Source organism: Seriola lalandi, unplaced genomic scaffold (genome assembly GCF_002814215.2).
Source record: "Seriola lalandi dorsalis isolate HSWRI2012SDOR001 ecotype SW California unplaced genomic scaffold, Sedor1 jcf7180002054259, whole genome shotgun sequence".
NCBI lineage: Eukaryota > Metazoa > Chordata > Actinopteri > Carangiformes > Carangidae > Seriola > Seriola lalandi.
Genome location: NW_019524812.1, coordinates 324455 through 350192, shown reverse-complemented (window position 1 = coordinate 350192; position 25738 = coordinate 324455). Strand labels below are relative to the sequence as shown.

General features: G+C 40.4%; 2 protein-coding genes across 3 annotated transcripts in view; both read right to left on the bottom strand.

The window, feature by feature from the left end:
• Positions 1-246: 246 nt before the first annotated feature.
• On the bottom strand, positions 247-14282 carry clasrp (CLK4-associating serine/arginine rich protein). Of its 2 annotated transcripts, XM_023404992.2 has the most exons (21): positions 14177-14282; positions 12414-12553; positions 11880-11977; positions 10650-10751; positions 9612-9691; positions 9251-9335; positions 8988-9124; positions 8549-8645; positions 8035-8113; positions 7877-7950; positions 7743-7784; positions 7469-7654; positions 6724-7047; positions 6449-6634; positions 5741-5780; positions 3778-3838; positions 3538-3596; positions 3394-3440; positions 3223-3308; positions 2949-2973; positions 247-983 (listed from the first exon to the last, which is right to left on the bottom strand). In XM_023404992.2, the coding sequence occupies exons 2-21, from the start codon at positions 12510-12512 to the stop codon at positions 941-943; spliced, it is 1950 nt and encodes a 649-aa protein (XP_023260760.1). In that variant the 5' UTR covers positions 12513-12553; positions 14177-14282; the 3' UTR covers positions 247-940. The 2 variants fall into 2 exon arrangements, with proteins under 2 accessions (XP_023260760.1, XP_023260761.1); XM_023404993.2 differs by lacking the exons at positions 247-983; positions 2949-2973; positions 3223-3308; positions 3394-3440 and having other exon boundaries at positions 3544-3596; positions 5737-5780.
• Positions 14283-17400: 3118 nt separating this feature from the next.
• The window catches only part of LOC111654141 (uncharacterized), a 46860-nt gene continuing 38522 nt past the window's right edge, over positions 17401-25738 (bottom strand). The window contains exons 9-14 of the mRNA XM_023405031.2: positions 25109-25222; positions 21270-21383; positions 20768-20814; positions 20225-20401; positions 18877-19027; positions 17401-18786 (exon numbers count right to left, since the gene is read on the bottom strand). Of these exons, the coding sequence (XP_023260799.1) occupies positions 18350-18786; positions 18877-19027; positions 20225-20401; positions 20768-20814; positions 21270-21383; positions 25109-25222 (1040 nt within the window). The 3' untranslated portion in view covers positions 17401-18349. The remainder of the gene's footprint in view (positions 18787-18876; positions 19028-20224; positions 20402-20767; positions 20815-21269; positions 21384-25108; positions 25223-25738) is intronic.

The window sequence follows — 25738 nt, the reverse complement described above, 5'->3', positions numbered from 1 at the left end:
TTTCTCCTTTTCTTGTCGACCAGCTGTGACTGCTACACACACATTAACAATACATCAAAAACTCACAAAACAAGCCACAAAACTCAACAGAAAGACTCAGTAAAGACAAGATGTGGTGAGGCATCTTCAGCTGCAAAATCTGAGCTTTGTCGCCACCTGCAGTCTCCCGTGAGAAGTTGTGTCTCGGTGTTTACGGTGTGCAACTGCAGGGAGGTCCAGATAGAAAAGAAAACGAAGATGAGCAAATAATTTCAAAGTCAGTTTTATTTATTATTCTGTATTTAACATTCCACTTTACTGAGAACAAAAAAGTTATTCGCTGTTGTTAACCAGTTGGCAGAGGGCAGAGTATAAAAAGAGCAGTTGATTGTTTTAATAAATGCACGAACTTTTACTTTCAACTTTTCATAAAGAAAATTCAAATGGATGTGTATAAATATCCTGTACATCAGTTCATGAGACTTTAAAATGGTCCTTAGTGTAATTTTCTTGTTACTGTAAAAGTAAAATGTGGGAGGACATCGTGACATGAGGAAGATGATGTAAGTTCAGGTATTGCTCAGTATCATACAGAAGTAATACAGATGTGTGCAGATGGGTCTAAAGCCAGAAGAAGTGTTTGGTAGAAAAGAAAAAAAAGGAGCATGCAGAGGTGAAGAAACTCATTTAATAAGACAACCTTTACAAGATGAAGCAAAACTGAAAAGGGCAGATCAAACTCAGCTCTGTTGTGTAATTAGTGAAACTAAGGTATCATGGTCAAAGTTTTATACTCTGCAGACATTAACAGTACCGGAGAACACACATGTTCAGGTGTAGGTGTAGTCTGTTCGTCAATCTGTTCCTATCATCTTCCAACAGCTTTTTTATTGGACTGTGTGTGTGTGTGTGTGCCAGTGACAAGATAGATACTGTAGAAGGACAGTTTCCACCTGTCGGCTCAGTATCTGTAGTATGGACTCCGTGATCGAGACCGTGACCTCCTGCAAAAATGAAAAGAAAGGAGCTGATGCTGCAAGAAGGACCTCAGTATAAAAGCCAGCAACATAAAAACAGTCCATGCAAATGTCTGTATAATTTACAGGATCGCTCATATACATATGCACAGAGGAGTAAAGGATTGTGTGTTTGGGAACAATTCACATCACCCTACGTTGTATTTATTAGGTGTATACAAACATTTAATTCATGTAAATAACATTGATGTAGTTGTAAGCAGCATTAAGGAAAATGGAAACAAAGTATTACAGTGTGTTTAGTTAACTAATCATAATTTGACAATAAATGCTTATTTTTCTTCACAATACTGATGTAAATACACCTTTAAGATAATCAAAAACAACAGTGACTAAATATCTCAGACTGGTTGTTAAATTGTCTAGTGTTACTCTGAATTATAAAATGTCAGTTTGGGAGTGATAGCAATTTCCTATCTTGCATTTTAAATTTTGGAGTTAGGGTGACACTTTTGTTTATACAATCACCAAGCACTTTATTAGTAACACCTGTACCTGTACCACTCATAAAATCATGCAGGTACAGATCAGGAGTTTCAGTTAAAGTTCACATCAAACATCAGAACGGGGAAAAAACCGAGTGATCTTGGCTGTTGGTGACGGGCTGGTTTGACTATTTTATTAGTTTACTGAGAACGGCGTGAAAAACACAACAACATCCAGAGAGCAGCAGTTCTGCCGATAGAAACGTCTTCTTAATGAGAGAGGTCGGAGGAGAATGGACAGACTGGTTGGAGCTTACAGAAAGTCTACGGTAACTCAGATAACCACTCTTTACAACCGCAGTGAGCAGAAAAACATCTCAGGATGAACAACAGGTCAAACCTTGAGGTGGATGAGCTACAACAGCAGAAGACCACATCATGGCACCGACAGCATGAACAGCAATGTGCTGCTGGTGGTGTAATGGTGTGGTGAATGTTTTCTTGCCCTTTCATACCAACCAATCATAGCTTGAATGCCACAGCCAATCTGAGTATTGTTGCTGACCATGTGCTTCCCTTTATGGCCACAGTTTACCATCTTCTACTGGCTGCTTCCAGCACGACATGCACCATGTCGCACATCAAAAGTCGTCTCAAACTGGTTTCAAGATCATGAGAATTAGTTCAGTGAACTTCAGTGATCTCCCCAGTCACCAGATCTGACTCCAACAGAACAACTTCAGGATGTGGTAGAACAGGAGAACATGTTGCTACAAAGAACTGAGGCTGTTTTAGAGCAAAGGGAGGCCCTGTCCAGTATCAGTATGGTGTTTCTAATAAAGTGCTTGATGAGAGTACTTGAATGAGAGATCATGCCTTTAATTAAACTTCATTATAACTGGAGAGAAGCAAACAGATAAACAGCTGAAACTGGCAATTACTAGGAAGAATGCAAATACACCGCGCACCATTTGCTTCGAGTGGTTCCACAAGTTTTCAGCTATGTTCACAATTTCACACATTGACTATAGGCGGTCCAGCCATATACAAGGTTTTGACCTAGTCTTGTTTACTTAACACTAGAGCCCAACAGATAAATCTTCTCTATCATTATATGGTGTTGGTGTAGACTAGTGAGATATTGTGATACAGAAAAGGCAAACACTTACTAGTAATAATTTAGAAGATTAAAAGCAGTAGTATGTTTGGAGTATTTTGATTTACTTTAAATTTTAATTTGAACCTGGATTATTTTTTTATTTTTGTTCTAACTTGATTCCTTCACTCAGGGTGTAGCCCATGATGTCTTTCTCAAAATTCAAGACTCAAGACTTGAGACTAACTCTGGATTTGAGTGAAGAAAAAGCAAAGTAGCTCAAGTATTGTAAATAAATTAAATGCAATGAGCCTTTCAGATTGTGTTTGTGCATTAATGTGAAAAGAAAAAATAAACATAATTCATTCTACTTCATCAGAGCTGTGCAGATTCTTGTGGCTTCTGACATACCTTCTGTATGAGTTGTGTTCTCGGCCTGAGGGACAGAGGACACAGAGCCACAATCAAAACAACGGCATGCCACAATATCTTAAAGCCTATAAAGATGTCAGAGGAGAAACTGACGCCAGCACATCAAACAAGGGCTGGACTGATTAAATATTTTGGTTACTTCTGTTTTAGTATGCAACACTGTACACAAAATAAACACTGCATGTTCATCAAACCAAATTATTATTCTATTAGATCCATATGGCTGTTGACGATGAGAAACCCAAACTCTTACCATATTTGGAGGGAGAAGGCGAGTGGCTCTGTCGCCCGTACTGTCTTTCCCATTCATCCCTCTCTTTCTCACGGCGCTCACGCTCCCTAAACACAGAGCCACTGGGTCAGACAATTGCGACACACACTTACACACACACAAACACACACGCACGCACACGCACACACTTACTTCATGCGTATCTTGCGTGCCATGGCTCGTAATTCTCCCTCTCGCTCCTGTTAAATAAACACACAGTAATGAGGGGAAATAATAATAGGATAATAGTGTCTCGGTTTTTGCGTATTTCTGAAGTACACACACACAAACACACACCTGTCGTTTGTGTTCCTGCTGTTGGATCTTCACCTGAGCAGCTTTTTTATCCGCCTTGGCTGCAGCACGGGAAAAAACACAGGAAATTGAGGGGTGGGAAATAAACAAGTCATCTAGTTTTTCACGTCTTTAATTTGCATTTGACAATGTGTACAACGATAGTTCACGATCCAGAGGTGTGTGTTGTACTGTTTTGTTACTTGTGCCGAAACCACAAACACTCTGCTCTGTTGTACTCACACTGTTTGTTGAGCGCCTTCTGCATTCGCAGCTTCAGCCGTTCCTGTGGGGTCATCTTGGGCTGCAGGTGACACAATTGTGTTAGCACATCCTTTCACAGCCTGACAAAAGTGTGTATGTGAGAGTGTGTGTGTGTGTTTGTGTTTGTGTGTGTGTGTGTGTGTGTGTGTGAGAAAAGGTATGATCAAAGGTACCGTGCTGTTATACAATTTCGATACTATCACCTTTATGTACAGTTGCTGGTGGAGATAAAAAGGCCAAAGATAAATTAATTACATGTGATGTTTGTGAAGTCAACAGGCTGACTGGCTAAACCAGTTGCGTGTGTGGACAGAGAAACTGCTGCTGTAGACTTGCAGCTGCTGTAGGATAGTTTAGCAGCAGGATTGGATCCAGTCACATGAACTTTTACACAATATATTTATCTGTATGAACACTGTGAGGTAGATAAAGGGGAGAAGGACGGCTGAAGAGGGGGTCGGAAAGTGTAAGAAGAACAACTTCAGGTCCGGTGAGTTCAACAGAGTTCACAAAGAGCCAGTGCCACTTTCTCTGACACACCCGTCACTGGGCCGTTTAAACCTGGCCAGGCAAGAAAAACTGCGGGTCACAGCATTGCAGGCAAGTTTAACAAAGAAGCAGATTAAAACCTCAGATGTATTTGTCTGTTTGACTGTTGGAACGTATCCAATTTTTTTTCCCCAGGAGAAGAGAAGCTGGTTCAGGACATCGGAAGGTCCAGAAGTTTAGAGAATATAACAAACAAACAAAACTGGTTTTTAGTCCTAAAGGAATAGTTTGACAATTGCTTATTGAGATGAGAAAACTATCAGCACTATCTGTACTCTTGATATGAAGCTACCACGAGCAGCTGGTTAGTTTAGTGTTAAGAATGGAAACAGAAAGAAATAGTTAGGCCGGCTCTATCCAAAAGCAACAAAATCCAGCTACTATACTAGCACCTCTAAAGCTCATTAATTAACATGTTCCATCCTATTTGTTTAATCCAATTAAAGGCTACCGCATAACCCTTGTATAACAGCAAATTGTCATTTTTACATGAATTTTTGTAAAGATTAAATAAACAAGATACTACGTTTTCATAGGTAAGCTTTGGAAGTGCTGATAAGTGGATTACATCTGGATAGAGTCTGGATCAGTTGCCCCTTGTTTCCAGTCTCTGCGCTAAGCTAGCCGACTAGCCTCATATTTAGCATACAGACATGAGAGTTGCATCATTCTTCTAGTCTAACTCTCAGCAAGACAGGAAACAAGTGTATTTACCAAAATGTCTAACTATTCCTTTAAATGCTCACCTCAAGTCTTCAATCAGTATGTGGGATATTAAACTTTCATTTCAAGAGTCAGAGCGTGCACCACTGCCAGACACGATGGTCCACTCGCCTCATTTTTCATCAGCCTAATTAATTAGTGCCTGAAATGATCACCTGGCCAATAGCGATTCCAAAGTTGTAACAAGACACATGGTCATAAGAGAAAGAAGCCTTCTTCTTCCTCTTAGGGCCACTGATGTGCGAGTGCATTTGAGACTACAAACACATATAAAAGACGCTGGAATCTCTCACCCACATGTATATATGTACACATGCATGCACCACCCAGACTAAAAGCATTATCAAGACAATAAATGATGACTTCATAGTGTCATTGTGTGTAAATGTTCTCTCCATACAGAGATGGCAGCATTAATTCAGTCATTTGTCAGTGTTGGCAAGTTGGCATGAATACTGTAGTGGTAATTTCAAAGTAGATGCAAGACTTTGTCTGCAGTGTATGTCCACTTTTGGGTGGGGGAAAGAAAAAACAAAAATCATATAATTTTTTTCTCTGTGGGCAACAATGGCTTCTACATCCCAGTCTGGTGGACAACCATGTCAGCCTGTCAGGGATGAGGGAGGCGTAGGCTTTAGCAAGAAACCAGCTAGATCAAATTCTTACTGACTTTGGCAGCTCCCGTCTCTTTACCACTCGCAGTATCAGGCCTGGAGAGAGGATGGAAAAATAAAAGACAATTACCTGAGGTGATGAAGACACTTTGATTTATATACAAACATCAACTTTCTAACACATCTTAGTGCTGACGGGTAAGTAAGGCTTTAAAAGCATTACTATGCATTAAAGAGAAAAGAAATCAATACAGAACACCCCTTGATAAGTTGTTTCTGGCATCATGACGCTGCATTGCCTGGCTGACTGTGATTTAAGACAATTTATTATGGATTTACTGTTTCAGGGCTGAAGTGCAGAATAGGCTATTCTGATTTAATTTAAGAGTCTAAAAAAAATCCATAACACCACGAGTATTACTATACGTGACTCTCAATATATATTTTAAGTTGAAAAAAATGAATACAATAAACTAACTGACACGCCGGGCAGAAAGCCATGAAATGCTTTGATGTAAACATTACCCAGTCTACATCCCAAACTTTTTGTCTGAAGACCCATTAAACCGAAGCAACATCAACTGCAACTCGTCACACGTTGCCAAAGTTGATCAGTTGTATTTATCCTCTGACCCCTGTGAGAAGTCCATATGTGCACGTTTTGAACCACCACTGGTCTAAATGTATAATTATATAACTCTAGTCCATTTAGAACATTTTTGTTGCATTCATGCCTCCTTGCAATAATGTTTACGTGGTCTTACTTTCTTAGCTTGTCAGAGACAGTCATGGTAGAGGGCTGGGCCACTCTGTGAGCAGGGGAGGGACTGTGGTTCAGGTGGCTGGGGGACTGAGAGGGGCTGCGGCTGCCGCTGTCTCCCCGCCGGTGGCCTCCACTGCTCCGGCCCCCTCGCCTGGAATTGCCCCCCTGCCGTGAGCTGGAACGGGACCTAGGAAAAAAAAGACAAGGCCATGTCTCATTAATGTGCCCTGTACTATAGTAACTTTAGTCCAGACGGTGGTCAGTGAGGAGCCTTACCTTGTTCGTTTTCGTGCCGAGTATCGTCTTCTGTCCCTGTCTCTGTCCCTGTCTCGCTCTCTGTCTCGCTCTCTGTCTCGCTCGTTGGACCGTGATCGTGTCCAGTCACGTCTTCTCCAGGATCCAGCTCCTCCATTTCCTCCTCTACCTCTGGAGTGAGATCGGGACCGCCGTCTCGACCGCGAGCGGCTTCGGGAGCGACGCCCATCCCTCCCCCCCCGCCCTCGCCGGGCTCGATGCGAACGGGAAGATGAGCGAGAGGAGGACCGAGATGAGGAACGGGAGGAGGAGGAAGGGGAGCGACTGGAGGATGACCTTCGTCTCCTGGACAAACAGAGACGCAATGTTTTAGTAACGACACCAGACCAGCACCTAGCCTATCTAGAGAAAACCTCTGTTTTCTTGATTTTAAGAAATCTTACTGTTTCATGGTCAATAGAGGCATAAATAATCAGATATAGAAACTGCAGCTTTCTGTGTTTTGACGTAATAGTCCATGCACAATCATAGACTTAAAACTACCCAAACTTTACTCTATGTACATGCACAGTTGAATAGTTCCTATTCGTTACTCATAAGCAACTATTTGAATTGATATTATTTGATTGAAAACTGATCCACCTCACCTACCACAAAAATCAATCAGTATTCTTTCTGCTTCAACAGCTGTGGTCATTTCAATGAAAATAATGACTGCAAGAGGAAAATAACCAATGAAAAGCCAGGAAGAGGGAAAGTTACCGACCGGGAGCCCCTGCTATGACCTGCAGGGTGCTGCAAGTTGGAGGGGGCGTGGCCAGAGTGAGGAGCGGTTTGAGTTGCTGCTGCAGCTTCATCATCGCTGCCTCCGAAGCTGGTGATGAAAGTGATCTTCTCTGGACCAGGAGACCGAGAACGCGACCGTGACTCAGAGCTGGATTCTGACTCTGGCCTGAGGGAGATCAGAAAATAAAGTTCAAAAACACAGAGACAACAGTTGAGGAAATTAAGAAGGAAAAGGAAACAGTAGGTTAACTCACCGTTTATAGGGATCGTACGTTGGGCTGTCTCTCCTGGCATAGCTGAAATCCATGAGGATGAGGACACAGGTTAAACAAGTTTTGAGATGTGGACTCTTTATGAGGGAAAACCTTTACAGACAGCATAAATTTACCTTGGTGGGCTGATCTGTCTACCTTTTAGCCTCTTCTCCCTGAACTCCCTCCTTTGTCTGCGAGAACGCCGGCCCTGAGACGATCACACATTTAAAATTTAAAAAATTGCAAACTAAAATACATGACAAAGACACAAATTCAACAGATGTTATCTTACAGAGTACATGGCCTTTTCAGCCTCCAGGGCCTTCGCATGTTTGATGGCCTCCACTTCCTCCTTGTCTTTCCTCAACATCCTGTTAAACAAGTATCAAATTGACAGCATTGCAATTATAACCATAAACTTTATATCAGTAGTAGAAAAAGCTGCAGTTGTTTTATAAAAATATTCAAAACTCAACACTAAAAGCTAATAAGTTCAACACCAACATAAAAACAGATAAATCGTTAGATTTGGGTGAAACATTCCTTGATAAGTATCAGTGGAGAAAATGAAGTTCATTCCTTTTTTACAATAATTATATAATTATACAATAATTTAAAAAAAGGACAATGTCAATGTTATGAGTCATTTCTGTAGTTTGCATATGCCAATCTTACAAACTCTGCTTCCACTCAAAGTAAGACATCCTGAATCCTAACAGACTAAAGAATCAGTAGGTCTAGTATTGTTTCAAAAATATATGCTTTACTAATTTGGACAGTTGAGACATGATGATAAGAGATGTTACCTGACAAAGTCTCCTTCAGCCATTCCATATGGGGTTGCCATTTTGTTTAGGTCCAACACTTGCTCCTGGTTCAGCTCATCAACATCAACCTCCACATCTGCACAGATGCACAAAATTGCAAAATTGAGGACATAGAGGAAAACTGTTGTGGAACCACTGTAAACAACTACTTTCATTCTTCCAAGAAAAGCAATCAAACTCGGCAGAAAGAAGCTAACATCATTGAGTTGTTATGCTTGAAAAAAATAATGATTCCTACATATATTACATTCGGTATGTTTCTGTTTTCTTTCAAACTAAGGAAGACTTATTTACACACTGAAAGTTGTTGTTAAACATCGGTGCCTGTTTCTGCTCTACTTCCTGTTTTTTGCTTTATCTGTTGAATTTTTATTTTCCTTATGTGTAATTGTAATCAGTGCCAAACTCATTTCCTAACCAATATCTGGGATCCCCTCATCCTCTTCAGATTCACTGTTCTCTGAATTCTCTTCATCTTTGTCTGACTGGGGTTCGGGCTCTGTCACTGTGCTGTCTTCATAGGTGTACCCAATGGTGGCCTTTTTCTCAGCCAGCCTGCACAAAAAGAAGAAAAACTTATCATTACAAACTGCTGTAAATGCTCCAGTGAGCAAAGCCAACTCTAAGAATCACATATTTGCATGCAGGTTAGGGATGAAACAGTAACTTTAAATAACATACTTTTTCTTCTCGTCCTCATTTGGTTTCTGTAGGCCACCGTAGAGCTCATCCAGGTAGATCTGGTATAAACACTGCTCCTCTGAGACTGTAGGAGGACAGCAGAGAGTTTAAGATCACAACACAACTGCAAAGTACACCCACTGAGGGCAGGTTAACACACTATGATAGTATATTAAGAACACACATGCACCACTGCATGTGTGAAATGTATTAACAGTGGTTGATGCAGGGCTCAACGGTGTTGCACCATGAAACCAAACAGTAATCTAAAGTATGTTATTCACTGCTGATGTAGCTTTTGAAAGTGGGAATTTAACTTTCTATTGAAAGAACATCAGCTATCAGGGTTTGTGGTACTCACTGTTGGCAAAGTCATTCTGCACTAGGCCTCTGTAGCGCTCATAGTTACACTTCCTCTCCTCCATCTCCTGCTCTGGGGTGCTGTATATGACAAAGAGTAGAAGGTTTTTTACCACTTAACGCAATACTCAAATCTCACCACGCTGGGTATTTTTCAGGGGTTCTTATGTAATACCACAAAGAATGCAATTCAACAGCTTTTTCATAGTCTTACTGGTCAAAGAATACCACAAAACTAGTAGAACAATAAGAACATGAATTTCTCCAAATTTATGTCACATTTTTGTTTGCAATTTCTAGTTGTCTATAACAATAATTCCTAATATAGCTAATCAATTAACATGACCTGGACCCAGATAAGCTTAAAAAAATTTCAGTGTGCTCATTATGAATTGATGAGCTTCCTGTCCCCTGCAGCTAGCATTTGATGGTGCTTAATTAAATTACATAAGAACTGAACAGCCTCCTGCAACACAATTCACTGTGGCAAAAATCCCACTTATGGTTTATAGATACGTAATGTCTCCTGACAGCCTGCAACCATAAAAACAAACAAACAAACAAAAACTTAAACTGAACATTACTATCTATACAAGAAAAAATTTACATTCATAACATGTCAAAAAAAAAGCTGAATAAGGTTTTTCTATCCCAGTTTTACATCTATGATAAAATCAGACTAAAGCTTATTATATGCACCTGTTACTTCTGTTAGCCCAACACCTTTTTGTTGATTGTAGCAGGATCAAAACAACTGAATCAATGAACAATTCAATTAAAACAAAATACCAGAACTTTTCTAATGAATCTGTCATGCAATCTGTTTTATTATTATTCTGTGTAAATATCTGTATTTATGACTGTTGCTCTCCTTTAATCAAGTGTCTTAATGCCAAAATGTATAATAATCTGTGGAGAAAACATCAATGTCCCCCAACAATGCCCTGTACAATCATAAGGCCAGAAATTAAATACCATAAAATATTCACACTACATACATTCTGGGGTAAATGTGGCTCTAGGTAACTTTAAGACTTACGACGTGTTGAGCAGTGGAGGAGTGTAGGTGGGGATGTAGTCCAGATGCGCCCTTACATCAAACCTGTCAATCATGTTGTTTGCATCTCCTTGCCATGGCATCCTTTAGACAAAACAAGAGAAAGGAGGTATAAGCTGATCAGTAAGATCCCACCAGTACTGTGCATGTGGTGTGTGTGATGTCTACTATAAACTCATCAAGCACTTTATTAGGAACACCATACTAATCCCTTTGCTCTCAAAACCTCAATTCTTCCTGGCATCGATTCCACAAGATGTTGGAAAGACTGCTTTGAGATTCTGTGCCATGTTGATCCCAAAGGTGTTCTACTGGTTTCAAATCTGGTGAGCGGGGAGACCACTGAAGTACACTGAACTAATTGTCATGTTCATGAAAGCAGTTTGAGACCACTTTTGCTTTGTGACATGGTGAATCATCATGCTGGAAGCAGGCATTAGAAGAAACTAAATTGTGGCCGTAAAGGGATTCACAGTCAGCAACATTACTTAAATAGGCTGTGTCATTTAAACCATGATTGAGCGGTATTAAGGGGCCCAGAGTGAGTCAAGAAATCATTCTTCACGCCATTACACCACCACTACCAGCCCGGACTGTTGACACAATGCAGGCTGGGTCCAGGGATTCTGGCTATTGATGCCAAATTCTGACCCTACCATCTGCGTGCCTCAGCAGAAAATCAGATCCATCAGACCAGGCTATGTTTTCCAGCCGTCAACTGACCAGTTTTGGTGAGCCTGTGCCCACAGCCTCAGATTTCTTTTCTTGGCTCACAGGAGGGGAACCTGACATGTTGTTCTGCTGCTGTAGCTCATCCACCTCAGGGGCCAATGTGTTGTTCATTCTGAGAGGTTTTACTTGTCCACAGAACTGCTGCTCACTGGATGTGTTTCGTTTTTCACACCACTCCAGGTAAAATCAGCAGTTTCAGAAATACTCAAACCAGCCTGTCTGGCACCAACAATCATGCCATGGTCAAAGTAAGTGAGATCAGATCTTTTTTCCCCCCATTCTGATGTTTGATGTGAACATTAACTGAAGCGCCTGACCTGTATCTGCATGACTTTATGCATTGCACTGCTGCCACATGACTGATTGGTTAATTGCATGAAGAAACAGGTATACCAGTGTTCCTAATAAAGTGTTTGGTGACTGTGTGTGTGTGTGTGTGTGTGTGTGTGTGTGTGTGTGTTTGTGTGTGTGTTTTCTCACATGTTTATGGGGCTCTCTGCAGCCAGCGCCACAGCAGGATCCAGATGAATCTTGTACGCTCGGCCATGAACCTGGAGAAACTGAGCCGGGTCTTTTTTCTGTCAAGACATAACGAGGCAGTCAAAAGACAATAAAATGGCATCTTATAACTTCCCAAATAATGAAAAATATTATACTATACAGCCCTTTATCTCACTGCAATTTAATCTTCTATTCAAACCACAAGAATAATTTAGGCTGTGTGCGTGGTAGCTGCTTTACAGTGTCTTATGAAGTGAGGCCAAACTTAGCTCACAAATCCTTTAATGTACAAATGCTGTTGCAAGACAGAGAGTAAATTGTATTCATCTGTCAATTCAGGTCTAAATTAGACTTTGTTTAGACAGCTTAACAAAAAACCAACAGTCAGAAATAGAAAGCTAACAGCACATTGAACCCAGACAATCTGATTTGAGGCTTGCTGCCACAGAGCTTCAGCATGGCAGAAATAATATTTAGCCACATCTGCATATGTTGCTCAGCTAAGTCTCTTACTATCTTCTCGTAGTACTCTCGCCGGCGCTCGCCTCGGCGTTTGTAGTCTACCATCATGCCACGGAGCTTGCGCTCATGTTTGCGGGCCTCCTGCCACATGACGGCTCCGCTGGGGGTGGGGGCGCGGCGGGGCACGGCTGCTGCAGAGATGCAAAGATGGAAGACACATGGGAAAGAGAAGAGAGAAAAAGCATGCAATGGCATGAGACATCAAAGACAGAGATGGAAGTGGAAGAGACAGAAGACTACAAAGACTTTTTTTTTTTTTTTTTTAAATAAACATTTGACTGGACAAGTTGCACAGACAGAGCTAATCTGAGATTACAGCATGCAACTTCTGGCTTTCACGTCATTTCTTTGATATAAATATTTTAAACGTAACTCCCCAGCTATTTGAAACATGGTTTAAACTGTTTCAGTGCTGAAAATTATATGAAATTTAAGATACCTAAAAAGAAAAGATCTCTGTGTGCCCAACTGAGATGTGTTGTCAATTTGAGTTGTATTTTAACTCCAGAAGGAGGTAGTTTATTAAAACTAAAAAATACTACTTACTTATGGAAGCCATTGGAATTATAAACAATTTGTAAAATGGACACTTGCTTTCTGCAAGTGTTTTGACAATGTTTTGTATCATTTCTTTGTTTTGATTTTCTTTGGAACATGAATGTCAATTGCCAGAAGTTGTTATTTACATGTGATACTATTGTGTCATGTTATCCTGTGTGGGATAGACCATTTTAATGGTATGAAGAGAAAATAAAAGCTTACTTTGTTCATTCACTCAATTTGTCTGTGTTATTAATATTGATTTCTTTAAGTTAATAATAATGTGTAATACTGATCCTATTTGGGGTAAACAAACAATTCAAACCCATCTCCTGGTATAATTTATTTCAAAAGAAACGCTAAAAAATAAAGTAAAAAAAATAAAAAATACATTCACTGCTTATAAATTGAAAGTCCAGTGTAATTCACTTCTAACTACACAACTTAATGTGATTTTCCCTTTTAAAGATTTTGGCTACATATTTATTGATATCGAAGGAGGCCTTTAAGTTATTTGCATATGCTTAAGGGTATTTTCTTACTTATCGGTCAGCCACAACTACAGACATTATTCTACACTTGACTGTGTATAAATAAATTGATAGTTTTAGTCACTCGCTTGTCCTAACAATGTTAAACTCGTGCTGGCTGTAGTAAATACAATTTGGTGCTGCCGAGAAAAGTGACATTCAAGCAAACAAACTGAAAAGGCAAAAATATGTGTGACCCGACTGTAAAATATGGATTGTTGCTACTGTATATTACCAAATGTTTTGTTAATCTTATTTCTAGTGTGATTTGTTTGTTTAGTAGTTTATAACAGAAGCTAAAACACCGGGAGCTAAAGAGCTAACATGGCTAACTACCTAATATTAACCTTGTCAAGCTCATTACACCACTGCACCGTTGATCTATTATTAACTGCTCATTTAATACGGCCATTTGCACCTCCCTGCTCTCACCTTTTGGCTCAAATAGGACCTGAGTTAAATGTTTCAAAGTTTGTCAGCATACACATTGGCCTGGTTGCGCATGTAGCCTTGGCCTGTATAAGCGTCTGCTGCTGTTAGCCACTTAGCTTTAAGGCTAGCCTAGCTTAGCTAGTCTGCAGAAACGTTAGAAACAACACGTGAACAACGGCCTAGTTCACATCCACGAAACATGAAATACATCAACACTGCACATTCAGCATCGTTTTAAATGTCACCGTGTACCTGTTTTCCTGACCACCAACACACACTGGGGTTGTTTTCGGTCAGATAAGGACGATGGTAGCGGAGCGTCACACGCCTCCTCCTCCGTGAACTGTGGGTCTGTGCAGTAACGAGCCCGGCCGGTGGGGGGCGCTGTACCCATGTATTACTAGTACGCCAAACGCAGCATGTGTCAAAACTACCGGCCTTTGCAAACAGGCTGTGAAGCTTGACGTGAGGAATCTATAAAATTCCACAGTGTAGAAATCTGATATATTTCCTTAAGATATCTCTCCTCTGCTAGGTGCCGTTTCTTTCCACATGCTTTCACTCTGATCAACAGTTCATGCAGCAAACAGGTGACGATTGGGGGTGTTCATTAAAGGTTCTCTAACATTCTAGGAACGTTTGCCGGGGAACCTTCCCTAAAGGTTCTCTGAAGGTTCTACAAACATAATCTCCCAGCTAATTTTCGCGGACATTGGGAACGGACGGTAGTTCACATATTTTGCCTAAAATGAATGTTCGCGGAACGTTTGTAGAAGTTTGGGGAGTCAGTCACATGCATGGCCGGATTAATCTACTACCGGGCCCAGGAGAAACAAATTGTTCCTGGCAACCAGAATCCACCCAGCCCTCCAAAGCTGAAATGATTAAGTTAATAAATCAGTTAGTCGATTGACAGAAAAATTAGATGGCAGAAAACTGTCACTGCTACCAGCTTCTCAAATCGCCATACAGGTCTCCTAAGATGGAAAACAACTACCTTACAAGGGGTTTTGTTTTCTTTCAGTGTAATTACTTGACACACTGAAAAAATGGCAGCAATATGGCCACAAGATGTCCCTGTAGGACAGGCTTCGTGGTCCACCGTTCTTTTGAGATTTTCCTGATGAAATACATTTTATTGTATTGAATTGAATAACTGCATCTCAGACCTGTTTAAGAGCTAATATTTATTGTGTCAACCCATATGAACTGAACTAAGATCAATGATAATGCATGCCACCAACAAAGCAGGATGCTATTATAACAGTCTATAATGCATAGGCCTTGTATAAATGTTGAATCTCTGATCTAGATTACACTGCATTTGTACTATTACCCACTGGCTGTCAGGAGAAACAGGAGGCTTGAAAAGCCTCTGTCCTGTTCATTTTATTCTACTTTATACTCTTACTCCACTACATTTCCTACGAGGGAAATATTCTACTTTTTACCCCAGTACCTTTATCTGAAATACGTAATAATTTACTTTTAAAATAAAATTTTACACACAAAACATGTAATCATCTTATAATGTATATATTATTACAGATTATACCCTACTGTAAAAAAAAAAAAAAAGCAATGTCTCTATGTATGTTTTCTCCCCCATATCTTCTGTACCAGATCACACCAACACTATATGAAGTAGTTCAAATTAACTCTATTTCAACCAACTGCAACATTTAAGTACCTACTTACTGTATATAAAAATACTAAATATATAAATGGATCAATAATAATGATACAATGATATAAAAACAAGTAAAAGTACATTTTTCTGATGATACTTTTATAATTTTACTTAAGTAAAATTTTGATTGGGGGACTTTACTTATAATGAAGTATTTTTATAGTGTGGGATTTAGGTTAACTTAAATGATTTGAATAGTCCCTCCTTCACTAATAAAAACTACCTTCTGTGAGTCTAGCTTGACCTGATGCTATGGTATCAAAGCTGAAGGGAACAGACTTAAGGATGATAACAGAAACCAGGAGTTTAGATGCAACCTATATCTTCTTATTGATATATTTATACATTTTAGGAACTCTAAGGCTTGGACTGAGGGGCAGCTTTACCTCTCAGCTGAGTGTAAACTTCATAATCAGCAAGCAGTGGTCTGACATCCTGGTCCTCACAGCAGGTGTAGAGACATACAGTAGTGTGTGCATGTGTGTGTGTAAACTCAATTTCCTACATTTCCTCTTTACCAGGGTGGTGACAGGAAGCCTGTGTTCATTTCCAGCCTGCCGCTGTTTGCACAGGGCAGAGGTCACATTTGTAACATCCATTTGTCCATTAATTGTCGCTGCAGTGACCTTGCAGTCACTTTACACTGCCCCGAAACACAAACCCCTTCCTCTCACACATTGTCATTTTATCATTTTATCAGCCTCACGTGCATGCTTGGAATAGGGCTGTGCTTACATACACACACTGCCACAAAAATGTTTTGTTTTTTAATATTTTTTCTTTATGCTTTGATGTATTTTAAAACTTTTTGTTAAACCTTAAGTACTGCACTTAGTAAATAATATCTGAAACTCCTAGGTAATAGTTTACAATTACAGAGTGCTAAGAAGTTCTAGTTTAACTGGCAGCAGTTTCCCTCGGAGTCCAACTATTCTTGCAACTTACTGTAAGTTTTACCAACTTTCCAATAACAGACAAGTTTCTCACAACCACACAATAATTTTAGTAGGAAGACTGGGGTCAGTCAGGTGGTTTTCCATTTTTCCTGGCACTGTCAGCATCATTGTTTATAAATGTGTGTCAGAGAAAGAGAGAGACAGAGAGCAAGAGAGACCTTGTGTATACAGTGTGACCCACTGACCTACTGAAAGTGGCTGTGAGCCATGTGCTTCATAAGATCTTCCCTTGGGCATTTGACAATGATATGGACAAGAGAGCTTGTCATAAAGTGCACTCACACACACACACACAGAGGGTACGAAGATCTTTGCGCTGTGTCGCAAAGATCATTGTTATTAACGATTACATTTTTTAAAGATCATTTTTATTTACCTATTCGTTCATATGGGAACTGTGGAGTCTTGTGAGTTTCCCATTCGAACACTGCTTGGTGCAAATCATAACTTGTAAAGATGGACCTGTGGGCACTTCAGAGTTCATGTTAAAATAAATTGGACTGTGACAACTTATGCTGTAATTCACTTGAATTACAAACTAATAAATGTACACCAAATGAGAACAAAAACAAAAGGCTATGTTTTCCTTGTTGCTCCCTCATGAGATATTCTTGCTAAGGCCTCTGACAAAGATATTAACAAGAAAGCTTTTCATAGTATCTCAAACGTCACTTGTTATATACATGTAAAAAAGTGTGAGAAGCACTTTTCTCTCTCTTGTAAAGACCGTAGTTGTTAATCTTCGTATGGCAGTGCTGACACCTCCCTCTAGCAGCAAATATGGCCCTAACGCTGGTGGTGAATGATTATGGGCAATAAAAATATAAAAGAGTGTTGGTAAATAAACCTTTATTACAATCCACATGTGCTGGTTGTTCCAAATGGAAAGTGAAATGGGACAAATAGAGCAAAGTAATACAGAGATACTTTCAGACCAAACCACAGTACAAAAAGAGCATCAATATGTACAATATATTTATGTACAAAAAAAGCTATTTTACACACAGGTATGAAAAAATCATACATCGTTAACAAACTGTAGTATTACAGAGACAATGCAGGCAACAGTGTATGGTTTTAAAACAGTTTTCAAAAGGCTTAAAAGCCTTTAATTCAGGAGTATGCACTCTTTTTTGACAAGTATATCAACTTTGTTTTTCTTTTCTTTAAGTAAAATGTTTCTTTCCTTCCTATTTTTTCCGCACAAACACTCATAATATACACTCTCGCTTTCTCTTTCACTCTCACACACACACTTACGGACAGCTAGACACAGAAACACACCTAGTGTTAAATAAACATCCATTCATCGCGCTCTCTGTCTGTCAGAGTTAGGTCTGAAACAGAAATGGAGGTCTGAACATCAATCCCATGGCACCGTGGACCAGGAGACACGTTGAGAGGCTCCTATAGAGGATGATCCTCTACTTCCTCTTGACAGTATCTCAGGCACTCCAAGGCATGTCTTTAAGTCTCCAGATTAATTCAAGAGTCTGAAGAGTCTTTTAGTCAGACATCATGCACCTGCTGCTTCCAACAGTCATCAAAATAGGCTCAAAGAGTTCAATACAGTAAGACTTTTGACCCCTCTACTTAGCAGCCTTTGCTTCTCAGGCGTCTGCCGATAGCTATCTGAGCACACAAAGGTCAAAGGGTCTTCCAATTAACTGCAACTGTGATAAAGTGGCAGTATCTGGAGACAGGCTCCTGTCAGCAAAAGAGTGCGTAGGATGCAAAACAAAACGAAAAAAGCTCCTCAGATGCACAAAAGCTCAAGGGTCAGAGCTCCAGTTCCTGGTTGTCTGTGTGGTGGAAGCGGTTCAACTTCTCCCTGTCCTGGTTTGAAATGTCCATTTTGGGAGCGTGGGCAGGCTTTAGCGCCGGTGAAGGGTGTGAAAGGGCCGGGGAAGGCGGCAGGGTCAGTTCAATCTCCTCGTAGCAACGTGAGACGGGGGCAGGGGCTGGAGGCTGTGTGAGCGGGGCAGCGGGCGGCAGGAGGGGAACGGGACGGTCCACGTTTCTGATGAGGTTGACAAACTCCCTCTGGTTGTTGATGCCTTCTTCCTGTGGGACGGCCTGCTGCTTTTTCCGCTTTCGATGGAGGTGTGAAAGGATGAAGGCACAGGCAGCACAGCCACAGACTGTCACTAACGCTAAGATGCCCACCAGGATCATGTAGAAGCTGATGCCCCCGTGTGTTGTGTCAGACATGGCACCTACAGGCATGAAGGCAGAGAGATTAGACCTGAGTTCAAAAAGATTTTGTACATTTTTAGACACATAAATTTTTCATGTATTTCTCTCACCTGAACAGTGTTGACCAATGCAGGGATTTTTGAGGCTCATGCACTCGTTCCCATAGTAACCCTCAGGACAGGCACACATGTGCCTGCCCTCTGTGATGTGACAGGGTACCCCCTGCTGGCAGGGGTTGGGATTGCACAGATCCAACTCTATCTGAAATAACGTAAAGAATGAAACAATTAGAGGGGTAATAAAGACATGCAATTATTCCTACATCCACAGTTTTATTAATCCGTTACCCTATAAAGGTTTCCAGCGGTTCTGAAATGTTTAAAGAGGGTGGAACATTAGTAAAATGGGAAATTATAAGACTTAATTTCACTTTAAAGTATAGGCTCTCAATTTTTCATGTCTGGCTTTAAACAACAGTCATGTTCCCACAGGAACATTGAAACATGTTTTTGTTGCTGTAATTATCCCTTCTTCCTAAACTGGCCATTAAAAGACCCTGTCCTAATGTGTTTTGAGTATAGCCTAAGTGATGGGGGACAAAATCCACAGTCCTTGTTTTGTGCCAAAACACACTAAAATGTCTATTTGAAGATAATACGAGTCCTCAGCAGTCTGACTCAAGCAAATCACATGGATATCGTCCAGAGTTATTGCCTTTTAGTACAGCTCAACAAGGAAACAATTTCCGGGGAAACAGAAAAAGGGAACTTTATACTCAAAAGACTGAAGACGTCAGAAATTAACTTGATTCAGCTAACTCAGAAGGCTAAAACCTCAAATTAACTTCAGCTGAACTTTAGAATATATTTTTTGACATATTGAGGACTGTGGATGTTGTCTCCCATCATTTACACTGAAGTGCATTATGTCTTAATGGCTAGCATGAACAACGGGAATGATTACAGCAAGAAAAACCTGGTTCAATGTACATATGGGCCCCCAGCTATTGGTTTAAGTCGAACTGAAAAATATGAACCTATCCTTTGAATAAAAATACTACAACATTTGGAACAGCTAGTGTTGCAGTTTAATTTATCCATATATCCTAATTTACCACCAATGGTTGGTTTAAGTGGAACATAGCTTTGCGTCAACACTCATAGGGAGGGCAGAAAAATATTATTATATTGTCAGGCTACTAATCCTGGTAACCGATTCAGGTAGATGAGCTTATCTGCTGTCATGTTTAGGATATTTTATTTATCACCCTTTTTAATATTATTATTTTCACTCATGGATTTATGTGTAAGTGTCTGTATGTACCTGATATTCTCCCTGTCAAATTTTCAACCACTTTTCATACGTTAATACACATTGTCTTTATGTATGTCTTTTACTATGATGTTTTAATCCTGCAAACTTTTAAACTATACTTTGAATCTATGAAGGTTTTACAACCTCACAGAAGATTCCTGAATATCCCATGGGGCAGTTGCAGGTGGCCGTCCTTCCATCCTTCGCCGCACACTGTCCTCCATGCAGACAGGGGGCGCTGTCACAAGGACTTGGGCCATTTTGGCAGTATTTCCCTGAGAAACCAGGTGGACACCAGCATCTGGAACCCGACACCTGGTCCTAGGTACAACAGAGGTGTATGTTATTTATATGTAAATAAATATGTAAATATAAATATGTAAAACAGAGAGAGCAATGATAATGTGAGGTAGGGAAAAGAGGCACTTGAGAAGGAAGGGGATGAGTCTACCACAGGCAATGACACATTTGCCCCTTTGAGAATAAATCAAACCTTGAGGCAAATTTTTTTTTTTTTTAAAATAGGTTATTTTTCTTGACTTAGGGTTAAGGCGTAATACAAAGAAGACGACAATGTCACTACAGTGTAAAGGAGAGAGCGAGGGGAAGACAATGAAGCAGGACGAGTGTTGTTACTGATATGCAGAGACAGCAGGCAAATTAGACAGAGGAAGGCAGGATTCTCACCTCACAACGTCCACCGTTCAAACACAGACCCTGACAGCTGCTGTTCCCTAGAATTCAGAGAAAGCAGAAACACTACATTAACCTGTCACAAAAGGACAAGCTCCATGTGCAACTATGATGCTGTAAACAACAATGTACAAAGTGACTGATCATGAGTAAAATTTGAATATGTTGCATTACTGTGCAACCAGGATGCCAGTCTGTACCTTTTTACAACAATATGTCTCCACAATGTAAGAGGAGATGATAGTCAAAAACAAACCTTCACACACTGTTACCGGTTTGTGTTACATTTTTAGTGTATTCCAGCGATACCCTGTGACAGATGACGGATTGAACTGGAGTTGGAGTAAAATGACCTCCTGCTCACAGGGACTGTGGGCTGCAGGGGAATTGCCGTTCTAACACAAACCACTGAGGCCCTTCATGTTTCACTGCCTGCCACAGGACTATCAACTCTCTGTTCTTCTGTCATTTTTCTTTCTCTTCCTTTTATACTCACTGATGTCACAGTTAGGACCCGTCCACCCAGGAAGGCAGTCACAGAGGTATCCACCGATCAGGTTGCGGCAAGAGCGGGCGTGGACACATATACTCATTTCACACTCATTGGTGTCTAGAGGGACAAAGCAGCAAGAGGACAGTATTTCTAAAACAACTGATAAAATGCAAAATAAACATATCTTTTTAAAATCTCTGTCATTGCTTGATGGACAATTAGAGAAAAGAAATGGATCTAAAACTGTTCTTGGGTCTTTCTCTTCACAATTTGCTTATTTACAGTATTGCAGCTGGTAGAAGTACCTTCACTTCTGTTGTACATACAGAAAGTGAGGAGAATGTGTACAATACTGGCTGATATATAGTGTATGAGAGTATATTTTGTACCTTTTTCAGTGTGGAAACATAAGGCACACAGGGTTAGTATACAGTCAGAAAATGGGTCACATCACAATTATACCATCATGAGAAACTAAACATTTCCATTGAAACCAGTTGAAATTAAATCTGTAGTTCAGTTGATGAAGCGGGGGAAGTTTAATTGTAGATTTTATACATAGTGCCAATCAGTTAAGCCAACAGACAAGCTCATATCTGATTTATAATAATTCAAAGTATACTTTATTGATTCCTTCTGGGAAATTTGTCCTTGTCATTTTATCTCTTTTTGACTAAATGGCCTGTGACCAGAACTCTTAATCACTGCCTACGTCCTCGTCTTGTTCAGTGATTCAAATCAAAGTGTAACAAAATGGCTCAGTCAGATTCGGTCTGATTATCAGGCAAAGCTCTGACTGAAGTGCCCTAGTCAAGGGCACTGGCAGCAGTGTATGTAATACTTAGCATGTATGTTTTTGGAGTGGGGAAAGGAAACCCACATGAACACAAGGTGAACATGTAAACTTCACACAGACAGTCTCTGAGTTGGCTCTGGTTGAGATCAAATGTAGTCCCCTTAAAAACAACTTTATTCTTGTTGCATAAATCTATCAGCACCAAACTAATTACACTTCTCATTGAAATAAGATAAAACATCACATATATCCCTCCGACTGAGAGACACACATCCCATAAAACTACTGCATCTAATCCTGTGTGCCTCCCACTGAGCCCTGACCATCCTGTTAAGCCAAAGTTAAATTAAATTTTGAAGTGGATGCTTGAATTGAACCATGAAGTGGAGAATTGCTGGGCAGACGCCAACAGGATGCACACCAACACTTGGAGAGTGGATGCCTCTCATAGCTCCCAATGAATATGATGTTTACAAATGCACAGTACATCCAAAGTCATGCCTTGCAGCATCCTCTTGCATCTTCTTTGTTTATGCATAGATCCCCCTGCTGCACCACGGCTTCTGTTAAGTTTATGTGTGTCTATTCCCACCCTCTGTCGTACTGGGTGTGTTAAAGACAGGAACCCCTGAGGGCTTGGCTCTGATAGCAGAGGAGGAGGATTAGAAAGAAACGCTAAATGAATAAAGAGGAAGTAGTCAGTCAGTTATAGGTAATCTAAACCTGTTACCGTCAGTGAGAAGCCTATTAGGATTTAGCACCGGTAGAGTGTGTATGTGTGTGTATGTGTGTGTGTGTGTGTGTGTGTGTGTGTATGTGTGTGTGTGTGTGTCTGTGTGTGTGTGTCTGTGTGTGTGTGGGTGGGGGGGTGTTATCTATAGAAAAAGCCTGGGGATTATTCCTGGAACAGGAGAAAATGTAGGGGCAGAAGTTGACTAATAAAAGAGTGAAACTGATAGAAGGTGTAATTGCTTTCCACCATTTGGGGCTACACTGATGCTTTCCCTATTGGCTCAGGCTATAAAGAGTTTTATCACTTGTGTTTGAAAACTGTGTGTTTGTGTGTGTGTGCGTGTGTGTGTGTGTGTGTGAATGTGTGTGTGAGTGTGTGTGTGTGCGTGTGCATGTGTGTGTGTGTGTGTGTGTACACGCGTTCGTGCATGTGTTATACTGTGAGCTACTGACCTGTGATATGGAACTATAAGGGATTATCAAGTGTCAGAGTGACATATCACTGTAACACAGAGGAGTAGGAGAGGTTGTCAACCTGAAATATGTCTCAGTTTTTACTTCATAACCCTCCAAGACTCTGTATGCAGTAGATACAGTCTCTCTGTGTGTGTGTGTGTGTGTGTGTGTGTGTGTGTGTGTGTGTGTGTGTGTGTGTGTGTGTGTGTGTGACCTGATTGTGGACAATATTCCCTCTGCTGTACTATCTAACACAATCACCCTCTGGGAGCATACTTGTCAATATGAGCGAATGCAGCACAAAGAGACGTGTCAGTGCATTTAGAGAACACTGATTCAGAGTCGGGATGGGTTGATGGGAGAATTAACATGCTGCTGGCCTTTGCTGCTTCTTTAATTTGAGCTTTCAATGCATATTTCACCACAAATGGGATACATAATCACATATTACTCACTGAAACAGGTTTTTGCAGCTTTTGAAACCAGCTGTGTATTACAGCTCAGGCTTATCTTTCTTGTTAGAGGATCAATGTTAAAAATCCTACAAATAGATTCCTTTGAAGATGATAAATACCAGATGTTCTCGTTAATAGAACACACCCTATGAACAATTACAGACTGATACTTTAATGATGAAAAATGATCACCCAGTATGCTAAACTGTTTAACTTTTATGCTGGGGCACCAACTGTAGTGTCTTTGCTCTGTGCGTCTGTCAAGCTCAGATCAAAGTTAAATATTTTATAGCTTAGTTGAGGAGTACATAGTTCTGGCATCAAACTGCAGTACATCACGTACCTGTTAACCTCATATAAACTGATTCACACTCTGCTCTGTTTGTTCTGGCAATCAAATCTTTGCCACAAAGCTTGTAAATCAGGGTGACACACTCAAGGCTTCTGTGTGTTTTCATATTGAGTGAAACCCAACACCTTCATCCCCAATAAAGCCAGTGTGTGTGGTGAAGTGTTGGTTTAATTAAACTGCATTGAATCACTGGCAATGAGTGTGCCACCTTGTTTTTTTTTTGCTTTGTTGCATTAAAGGTCTTTGTGTCTGCATCTCAAACAGTCAAGAATGTGCTACGCTTTTTTCCTTTAAACATTTTTTCAACTAACATCAATTCTTGCTCTTACTTCTTCAATCTTTTAATTAAGTAAATAATTGAAATAATTGATGATCATCTGTCTTTAAAGGCACTATTTGCTATGTAAGCAAAATGACAAACAATTAAACTAATGCTCAAATGAACTGTGTATCACTGTTCTGCATTAGGCTACATGAAACCTTTTTTGTATGTGTGTAACCAAACCATTAACGATTGCCAATTGAAAGCTCCAGAACAGCCGCTAAATGGACCTTGTGGTGAGACCCATTGTCAATTGTCATGTCCATGGTCAAAAATGAACTTTCAGTCTCACCTCTGCGGCCAACTGGACAAGAGGTAGAGCATCTACATTTTCGTGACAGCTGGGCAGCTCCGTCCAGAACAGTTACTGAGCCGACCTTGTTTAACTAATTTGGCCATTAATTGTAATTCGTTTGCATAAAGAGATATGTAGAATGTGTGATAAGATCATATTTTCACCATGATTTTGCTTAGTCAATAAACAATACTACTGACATTTTACCTAGCCCTACTTCTACTCTTGATTTAGTTATTTCTGCTTTATTTACTCACTACTGAAGCATATTCCCACTGTGTTTTGAAAGGTGTTGTATGAAATATTTATGCATGTCTTATAATATGTAGAAGAATAGGCATAACAGGCTACCATTATTCAAAGGCAGTTGCCCTCTACATGTATATATACTACATGTACAATTCCACTTAAATGTTTAATCCTGACCCACTGACCCAGCTGGCACGTCCTGCCGGTCCATCCAGGCGGGCAGAGGCACCGGTAACCTCCCGGAGCCTCCTCACATGTCGCTCCACGTCCGCAAGGGCTCCGTTCACACTGCCTCACCGCTGGGAGGGGAGAGAGGAAACACTGTACATGAACTACTGGTCTGTGTAATGGGAATGTGCGTGTGTGAATATTAAAGAGACATTTTGTGTGCGTGTAAATGTGTGCGATGCCACCATGCGGACATGTGTGATCTGAACTGTCGCATTGGTATGCGGATGCTTTGGTGGCCTGTGTTTTCATTCTCTTTTCTGCTGCTCTGGTTTCTGAGCAAACAGTGATAAATACAATCCTCTGCTGCACATACATGTCTGATACCTCAAACCTTTCCTGGAAAGGAGGGAGGAATGAGTGAATTTAAACAGAGGAAAGGATGATGGGAGAAGAGAAAGACGGGTTTGACTGGGAATAGAAAAACAGAGCTGCCACGCCTGGTTCCACTGCTCTGAGAAGGAATTAAAAACAGATAAAGAGACAGAGGGAACGTGAGGAAAAAGAAGCACAGACAGACAGACAGCTCTGAGCTTAGGGGTTAACCATGCATAACTTCATATTACACATGGCATATTTGTGCAGTA

Coding starts and splice junctions, on each gene's coding strand:
- clasrp (XM_023404992.2), bottom strand. CDS start 12,512: ATGTGGCAGGAGGCCCGCAAACATGAGCGCAAGCTCCGTGGCATGATG. Junction 9,692..10,649: donor CCTCCACTGCTCAACACGTC/GTAAGTCTTAAA, acceptor TGTCATATACAG/CACCCCAGAGCAGGAGATGG. Junction 3,839..5,740: donor AAGAGACGGGAGCTGCCAAA/GTCAGTAAGAAT, acceptor TGTCACCTGCAG/CCCAAGATGACCCCACAGGA.